The sequence below is a fragment of the Protobothrops mucrosquamatus genome, unplaced genomic scaffold, assembly GCF_001527695.2.
Source record: "Protobothrops mucrosquamatus isolate PMUCROS unplaced genomic scaffold, P.Mucros_1.0 scaffold4469, whole genome shotgun sequence".
Classification (NCBI taxonomy): domain Eukaryota; kingdom Metazoa; phylum Chordata; class Lepidosauria; order Squamata; family Viperidae; genus Protobothrops; species Protobothrops mucrosquamatus.
The window spans coordinates 92,384-101,294 of NW_015390377.1; the positions used below are offsets into that span (position 1 = coordinate 92,384).

The 8,911-nt window shown below is 48.3% G+C and overlaps 1 protein-coding gene across 1 annotated transcript in view; it reads right to left on the reverse strand.

Moving 5' to 3' along the window:
• Nucleotides 1–4,884, reverse strand: part of TMEM164 (transmembrane protein 164) — a 39,147-nt gene extending 34,263 nt beyond the window's left edge. Inside the window, exons 1-2 of the mRNA XM_015828408.1 lie at nucleotides 4,777–4,884; nucleotides 2,367–2,383 (exon numbers count right to left, since the gene is read on the reverse strand). Of these exons, the coding sequence (XP_015683894.1) occupies nucleotides 2,367–2,383; nucleotides 4,777–4,884 (125 nt within the window). The remainder of the gene's footprint in view (nucleotides 1–2,366; nucleotides 2,384–4,776) is intronic.
• Between the last annotated feature and the right edge of the window lie 4,027 nt (nucleotides 4,885–8,911).

Below are 8,911 nucleotides of genomic sequence, written 5' to 3' on the forward strand. Positions count from 1 at the left end.
CGGGAGGGAAGGACCCCCTCCCCTCCCCCCGCGCTCCCTCCGGCCTCGCAGCCCCTCCAGCCAAGCGGGGATCGGGGCGAGGCACCCACCGCCGCGCTCCGCCTTCCCAGCCCGGGGGAGCTCGCCCGCCGCCCGGACCGAGCAGGGACGCAACAATGTGGCCGCGCAGCTCCTCTCCACCGCCGCCGCCGCCGCCGCCGCCAGCCGAGCAGCATCCCCCGCCGACGCGCTGGGCTCGGCCCGACCAGCCGCCGGGGCGCCGGAGATTGGCTGCCCGGGACCGCCCGCTCCGCCTCTCGGAAGGCGGCTCTTGGCGGGCCGGGGAGGGCCGGAGGCGGCCGCACTTGCGCGGCTAGAGCTCCGGAGGAAGCCGGGCGGCCGCCCGCGCCTCCCACCCCCCCCGCTTCCCCCGCACGTAGCAAGCTGGCAGCTCGGGGGGCGGGAGGCGGCGGGGCGCTTTGGTCTCGGGGTAGCCCGGCTGGGGCTGCGGCTGAGTGGCGGGACTGGGGGTGGGGAGGGGGGACGCCTTCTGGGACGGAAGGGAGAGAAGGAGGAAGTGGGGCCTTCCCTGCACGTGGAAATTTCCTGCCGTTTCTCTGGGCCACGTGTGTGTGTGGGGGGGGAGAGATTCTTTCTTCCCCTTCCTTCCTTTCTTTCTTTCCCTTCCTTTCTCTTACTTCTTTCTTTCTCTTCCTTCCTTCCTTCTTTCCTTTTCTCTTTCTCTTCCTTCCTCTTCCTTCCTTCTCTTCCTTCCTTCTCTTTCTTTCTCTTCTTTCTTTCTCTTCCTTTCTCTTCCTTTTCTCCCTTCCTTCCTTTTCTCTTTCTTTCTCTTCCTTCTTTCTTTCTTCCTTCGTTCCTTTTCTTCCTTCCTTTTCTTTCTCTCTTCTTTCTTTCTCTTCCTTTCTTTCCCTTCCTTTTCTTTCTTTCTTTTTCTCTTTCTTTCTTTTTTCTTTCTTTTCCTCTTTCTTTTTTCTTTCTTTCTTTTTCTCTTCCTTCCTTCCTTCCTTTCTCTTTCTTTCTTTCTTTCTCTTTCTTTCTTTTCTTTCTCAGCTTGATGCAGCGTGTGTTGGAGGGGGTCGCCCTTTGAGAGCTGCCTGCCGCGAAATCTCATTTCGGCCTGTGCTGATTATAGGGCACCTTTAAAAGGACAATCTAGTTCTTCTTCTCCATTCGGTTCTCAAGGCAGCAGGCGCGCCGCGCACGAGGCTCCGTCTAGCTAGCCGGCTCGCTGGAGCCCGCTTCCTGCCCCCCGGGAGCCCTTTGCAATGGGAGGCCAGAGAGCGGCCGTCCAGCCAGCCTCCCAGGAAAAAAACCCAAAGTGATCGTTTCCTCCCGCTGAGATGCGAGTTTTCTGCCTGCAAGGGATTGACTTCGGCAAGAGCTACACGCGTTTGAGCGCGTAGGTGACGCCTTCCTCTTGGTGACTAAGCCCTCTTTTCCCTCCCCAGGGGGCGTTAAACGTTCATGGCTGGGTTATGCCCAGAGAGAAGAGTACGTGGAGTGGAGTGGAGTGGAATAAAATAGGAAATAGAATAGAGTAGAGTAGAATAGAGTAGGAAATAAGAATAGAATAGACTAGAAGAATAGAATAGAATAGAATAGAATAGGAAATAAGAATAGAATAGAATAGGAAATAAGAATAGAATAGGAAATAGAATAGAATATAGAATAGAATAGGAAATAGAATAGAATATAGAATAGGAAATAGAATAGAATAGAATAGAATAGAATAGAATAGAATAGAATAGAATAGAATATCAGAGTTGGAAGGGACCTTGGATGTCTTCTAGACCAGGGCTTTTCAACCAGTGGTACGGGTACCATCTGTGGTACATTGGCACCTGGCAGATGGTACGCGACCATCTTAGAAAAGTGGTAGCAGGGGAGGGGAATGAGCTGAACCGGTGGCAGCACCACATAAGCCTGAGCGAGAGACGGCTGGAGCTGCAGGGCTGTCAGCGCTCAGCGGAAGCACCAGGATCAGTGTCGCTTTCCAGCTGATCGGTGCTTCTTCGGGGCTGTCAGGTCTCAGTGGAAGCGCCAGGATCAGCGCCAGGCTCCAGCTGGAGCTCGGTGCTGATCCTGGTGCTTCTGAGCCCTGAAGAAGTGCCAATGGGGGAATAAAAACCAAACACCCCCCCACCCCAACCCCACTGCCAATCCTCAACAGAAATGCTCACAACAATGAAAACCTCGGACAGGAGGAAGAGTGCCGCCGAGTGGGCAGGCAGGTATCTTGCTTGGCTGTGCCTTGGGGGCACTTTTTTCAGTGCCATTGTAACTTCGAGCAGACACTAAGCGAATGGTTGTAAGTCGAGGACTACCTGTTACTTTATTACTTTTTTCCTCTTTTTTTTTGGGTCATCAAATTTTTGATACCTTGCTGAGCGACTGGTGGTACTCGGATGTAGCCATATCCTAAAAGTGGTACCATGGGTGAAAAGGTTGAAAAGCCCTGTTCTAGTCCAACCTTCTACTTAGGCAGGAAACCCTATACCAGTGGTGGCAAACCTTTTAGAAACTGCAACCCAAAACCCACTTATGTATCATCGGGTTCCGGGTGGGCATGGCCCATTGGGTGGCCATGGCTGCGGTGATAACGGCAGACTGAGTGAGACTAAAAAGTTCAGTCTGATCAGCCAAATGCAAATAAAATTAAATGGAGCGGGGATAAATCAGAGAAAGAAGCAAAGGACCCAAAAGAGAAAGATTGCTCGCTTGCTGACTTTGTTTTCACACTTCCTTCCCTCCTCTGTTTTGGCTTTGCATCTATTTACATAAATCAGCAGATTGAGCTAGATATAAATTGTCACCGTCTGGAGTGTAATTCTTTTTTTAGAAGGAAGAAATAGGTACTGATTTGGTAGCTACACACACACACACATACCCCTACACCCACAGAGAGAGAGAGAGAGAGAGAGAGAGAGAGAGAGAGAGAGAGAGAGAGAGAGAGAGAGAGAGAGAACCACTGAGTATTAATAACAAACTCTCATTCTGGATCTCTTTGAGTTTAAAACTGAATACACTGATCAGTTAATTTCCGTGAAGCCCTTTCGCACAGCAGCTGCCTTTGAAAGCACTGGAGGAACCCTTAAATTAATGCCCTTCTCTGCTTGCCATCTGCCTTCTCCATGCTTTTGACCCCATAATTGTGATGCTGCTGGATTCTGTTCTTACCGGTTGCCTTAAATCTCAGATGGTTGCGTTATTGTGCTATTCGTGAATTAAAGAATCCATGCTGGTCGACTTCTTTTTACGAACTAGCTATATAATATTGATAATATAATATTTCTATTAATTACACAAGGATCGATTCTGACACGTGGTCGTGCTCCTCTCTTCTGAAGGAAGGAAAAAGTATCTGCAATTCTACATACCTGTAAAATTCCATGCCCAATGTGACAGGTACAACTGTACAGGTTGTCCTTGACTTACAACAGTTCGTTTAGTGACCGAAGTTACAACGGCACTGGAAAAAAGTGACTCACGACCGTTTTTCACACAACCATGGCGGCATCCCCATGATCACATGATCAAATTCAGCCATTTGGCGACTGACTCATGTTTACGACGGTCGCAGTGTCCCGGGGGGGTCATGTGATCCCCTTTTGCGACCTTCTGACAAGCAGAATCAGTGGGGAAGCCAGCTTCATTTAACAACCACATCACTAACTTAATAACCGCAGGGATTCACTTAACAACTGTAGCAAGAAAGGTCATAAAACGGGGCAAAGCTCACTTGGCAAATGTCTCGCTTAGCAACATAAATTTGGGGCTCAGTCGTGGTCGTACGTCGAGGAGTACGTGCACTTTTGGTGCACAATGGCATGATCTAGGTTTGAGTTTTATTCGTGACCTGGAGATGTGTGTGTGTGTGCAGCTGTCGTAACTTTGAAAACCGGCCACAAGTCGCTGCAGGGGGCTCTGTGGTAACTTGGAACAGGCATTAAGTAGGCAGCTACCTTTTCCAAAACAGATGCATTACGCCTTTCCCACAAACATTGCTTGTCATCTAGAATAACATCCCTTTTCCTGTTCATCAATGTGATTCTCTTAGCCTCAGCTTTTAACCTATAAGCTCAACGTTACATGAAGATATTTACAATGAGGGATTTCCCCTTTAAATCGGTTCACTCCAGCTGCATTTTAATCCGGTCTGTGCCTTATTGACATTTTGAAGGGCATGGCGCCCCCTGGTGGTGGGTTGCTCTAGAAGGATTTTTGTGTCCTCTTTTTCACTTCCGTGTAAGAAGCCCGTAATAATTCTTTCCTTTTCCTCCGCTGGCTAAAGGTGAGGCGAGGGAGCCTTTTTAAACAGCAGCAAAATGCAAGCGGTACCTTAACCTTCACAGACACAAAAGGGGCTCTGTTCAAACCGAAAGTTAGCATTTGAAAGAATCAGAAGAATCAATGTTGTCCTCCCTTCCTTCCTTCCCTTCTCTGTATCCTCCCTCTCTCCCTCCCTTTCTTCCTTCTCTCTATCCTCCCTCCCTTCCTCCTTCCTTCCTTCCTCTCTCCCTTCCTTCCTTCTTTATCCCCACCTCCCTCCTTTCTCTCTATCCTCCCTCCCTCCTTCCTTTCTCCCTTCCTTCTTTATCCCCACTTCCCTCCCTTCTCTCTACCCTCCCTCCCTCCCTCCCTCCCTTTCTCCCTTCCTTCCTTCTTTATCCCCACTTCCCTCCCTCCNTCACCACCTTCTCCTCTTCCTCCTGTCCTCCTCCTCCACCACCTTTTCCTCCTCTTCCGTCATCTCCTCTTCTTCTCCTCCTCCTCTACCATCACCATCACTACCATCACCACCTTCTCCTCCTCTTCCTCCTCCTCTATCACCATCAGCACCACCTTCTCCTCCTCCTCGTCTTCCTCCTCTACCACCATCAGCATCATTTCCTCCTCCTCTTCCTCCTCCTTTACCACCACGATCACCACCTTCTCCTCCTCCTCTTCCTCCTGTCCCTCTCCTCCACCACCTTTTCCTCCTCTCCCATCATCTCCTCCTCCTCTACCATCACCATCACTACCATCACCACCTACTCTTCCTCCTCCTCTTCCTCCTCTCCTTCTCCTCCTTCACCACCTTCTCTTCTATCATCATCTCGTCCTCCTCCTCCACACTGCTCTTTCTCTTCACAGAGGGGACAAAACAGAGGGGACAAACACCTGCCTCGCCCTCCCCCCCTCCAGTTATGATCCTGAAAATTCAGTGATAACGACAGTGGCATGTCAGGCTCAGTGATAAATAATTGGAAGGATGCGGCTTTTAGGTTACTCCTTGGATGCAATCCAGATCCCTCAAGAGAACCCTGGGTGTGGTCCGTAGATAGACCTTGCTCTTTCCTCTCTGGCTTTGACACCCAAAGCAGGCCAAAGGTTGCAAATCAACAAAACAGGAGTCGCCAGTGGGAGGTTTCTGTCTCTGTCTTCCTGGAGAAAGGAAGATCAGCAGATCAACAGGTGGGTCACCTGAAAGAGTCTAGAGCAGAGGTCCCCAACCTTTTGGGCACCAGGGACCGGTTCCGTGGAGAGAGGTTTTTCCACGGACCAGAGGGTGAGTGGTTTTGTGTGCTGCCTACATCCCACGGATGGAGCTTTTCTTGTTTGTGCGGACCGCTTGCTGGCATGCCGCGGCCAGGTACCGGTCCACAGACTGGGGGTTGGGGACCTCTGGTCTAGATCACTTTGTGTTCTTTCTGTTCAATGCTCAACTGGATTGGCTAGAATAAAGAACCCCCTTTCTCAGAATCTCAGCGATAGCAACCATTTCTGCATAGATGAATATTTTTACTGGTTTGTTAGACAGATTCTGATCACAGGTAGTCTTTGACTTACAACAATTCATTTAGTGAGCATTTGAAATTACATCAGCCCTAAAAAATGTGACTTATGATCAGTTCTCACACTTATGACCGTTGCAGCATCCCCATGATCAAAAGTCAAATGTTTGCAGCTGGCAGGCATCTCTAAAGACTTGAGGCTATTAAGAAAGACTGGGGCTGCTTTCTGCCTTTGTTAAGATTTTTCTCCATTTCTCCTTTGGGGAAATATAATATTCTGCCTCTCTTGATAGTCCCCAAAATATTTAATCCCCAGGGGAGGTGCGTTCTTACCACTGGAATATACTGATCCGGTCTGATTCATTCGGAACAGAGGATTTGATTCTTAATATCAATGAAATCCAACTCAACGTTCAAATAGATTGATTTTAATTTTTTTTTTACAACCAGCTCAAACTTATTCCAAGGCCTGTGATGCAACCCAGTTTCAAGGCAACACTTTAATTTGATTGTTTACTCAAACTCCCTTTGAATCCAGTCTCCCTATTGTATCTTTGCAAGGCTGTACTAATTACAGGTTATTAACGGGGATGCCCACAGAAGGGAGGGGGATCTAAAATGTCAAATGACAGCCCTGATGCCCTTGTAAATGGTTGCACACACTGGTGGTGTCGTCTCAACTTTGAACCTCCTGGCTATCCGCTACCCTGAGGAGGTGAAGAGCTTATTAATTTTCATAATGGATTCTGAAACAAAAGAAGCAAATGGGAATCTGAAATTCCAGATGAGTAAAAAAAGCAAGATAGCTGTCTAGTTTCACAAAAGCAAAAAATGTTTACTAAGTGTAAGAAGAACTAAATGTGAGAAATCCGAGCCTAAGGCTACCAAAGGCATTTCTGCCCATTTCTTCAGCCCCCCCCCCCCCACTTTTACCTTTCAAGATGAAACCTGGCTTAATAGCAGTAACTGTGGGAGGGATCTTGGAAGCCTAGTGGACGACTACTTAAATAGGAGCCAGTAGTGTGCTGCAGCTCCCAAAAAGGCCAGTGTGATCCTAGGCTGCATTATCAGAGGGACGGAATCAAGATCAAGTGAAGTGTTAGTATCGCTCTATAACAGACATGTCAAACTCGCGACGTCACGTGACATCGCGCAACGTATCGGGACTGTTTTGCCATTGCCGGCAATGGGGTGGGCGTGGCTTCCGCGTGATGCATCCGGCCCGCGGGCCGACAGTTTGACACCCCTGCTCTATAACAGGGCTTTTCAACCTTTTCACCCATTGTACCTCTTTTAGGATATGGCAATATCAGAGTACCACCAGTCGCCTAGCAAGGTGTCAAAAACTTGATGACCCCCCCAAAAAGGAAAAAAGTGATGAAGTACAGGTAGTCCTCGACTTACAACATTTCACTTAGTGATTGTTCAAAGTTACAATGGCACTGAAAAAAGTGCCCTCCAAGGCACAGCCAAGCAAGACACCTGCCTGCCCGCCCAGCGGTACTCTTCCTCCTGTCCGAGGTTTTCATTGTTGTGAGCATTTCTGTTGAGGATTGGCATTGTTTGGTTTTATTCCCCCTGTCTGCTGGGTGGTTGCAGCAGGTTTTGGTCACTTCACATGACCCTGGGACACGATGACCGTCATAAATATGAATCAGTTGCCAAGCATCTGAATGTAAATCACAGGACCCTGGAGATGCTGCAACATTCCAGCTGATCAGCGCTTCTTCTGGGCTCAGCAGAAGTGCCAGGATCAGTGCTGAGCTCCAGCTGGAGCCTGGCGCTGATCCTGGCGCTTGCACTGAGCCCTGACAGCCCCAAAGAAGTGCCAATCAACTGGAAAACGGCACTGATCCTGGCGCTTCCGCTGATGCCTGACAGCCCTGCAGCTCCAGCCATCTCTCGCTCAGGCTTGTGCGGTGCTGCCACCGGTTCAGCTCATTCCCTCCCCCGCTACCACTTTTCTAAGATGGTCGCGTACCACCTGCCAGGTGCCAATGTACCACAGGTGGTACCCATACCACTGGTTGAAAAGCCCTGCTCTATAAGGTCTAGGTGAGACCACACTTGAAGTATTGCATCCAGTTTTGGTCACCACAATGTAAAAAAGATGTGGAGACTCTGGAAAGAAGGAGAACGGAGAAGAGCAACAAAGATGATTAGGGGGCTGGAGGCTAAAAACATATGAAGAACAATTGCAGGAATTGGGTAGGTCTAGTTTAAGAAAAAGAAGGACTAGGAGTGATATGATAGCAGTGTTCCAATATTTGAGGGGCTGCCACAAAGAAGAGGGGGTCAAGCTATTCTCCAAGGCGCCTGAAGGCAGGACAAGAAGCAACGGATGGAAACTAATCAAGGAGAAAAGCAACCTAGAACTAAGGAGAAACTTCCTGACAGTGAGAACAATCAGTGGGACAGCTTGCCTCCAGATGTTGTGGGTGCTCCATCACTGGTGGTTTTTAAGAAGAGATTGAACAGCTACTTGTCTGAAATTGTAGAGGGTCTGCTGCTTGAGCAGGAGGTTGGACTAGAAGACCTCCAACGTCCCTTCCAACTCTCTTATTCCGTTAAAAGTCCGTGGAAGTATCAGTCACTACAAAATGCAGCCAAACACCTTGGGATTCCCAGCATTTGCAAGCTGAGAGCTGCTTAGCATTCACCCGCTCCAGTTAATATGCTCAATCTGGCTTTATTACACTAAACCTTTAAACCTGACTTTAAGAAGAATGCTTTTTAAAAGTGCATTACAAAACAACTGTTCATTTACAGCCAGGGTTTTAGTCATTAGGATAAACCATTTCTTTTATCCAAATCGCCTTACATGTTTGCTAAATCTCTTTTCTTCCAGATCAGTAATTTCACACTTTTGAAGGTTAAAGAGTGAACTTTTACACCAGAAATGTGTTCTTTTGCAATGCTGTTGTAACTTCACTTACTCACTGAAGAAATTATTATAAGTCAGAAAGGACACATAGCATCATCATTTTAGCCACTGTTTATCCAGTGCAGGATGAAGGTCTCCTCCGCATGTTTCCAGCCAATGCAGTCCTAAGCTTTCGTTTGCCAATTGGGCCCATGTATATATCTCTCTTGATACATCTACCTTGTATAAAGCCACTACGAATTGAACATTTAAA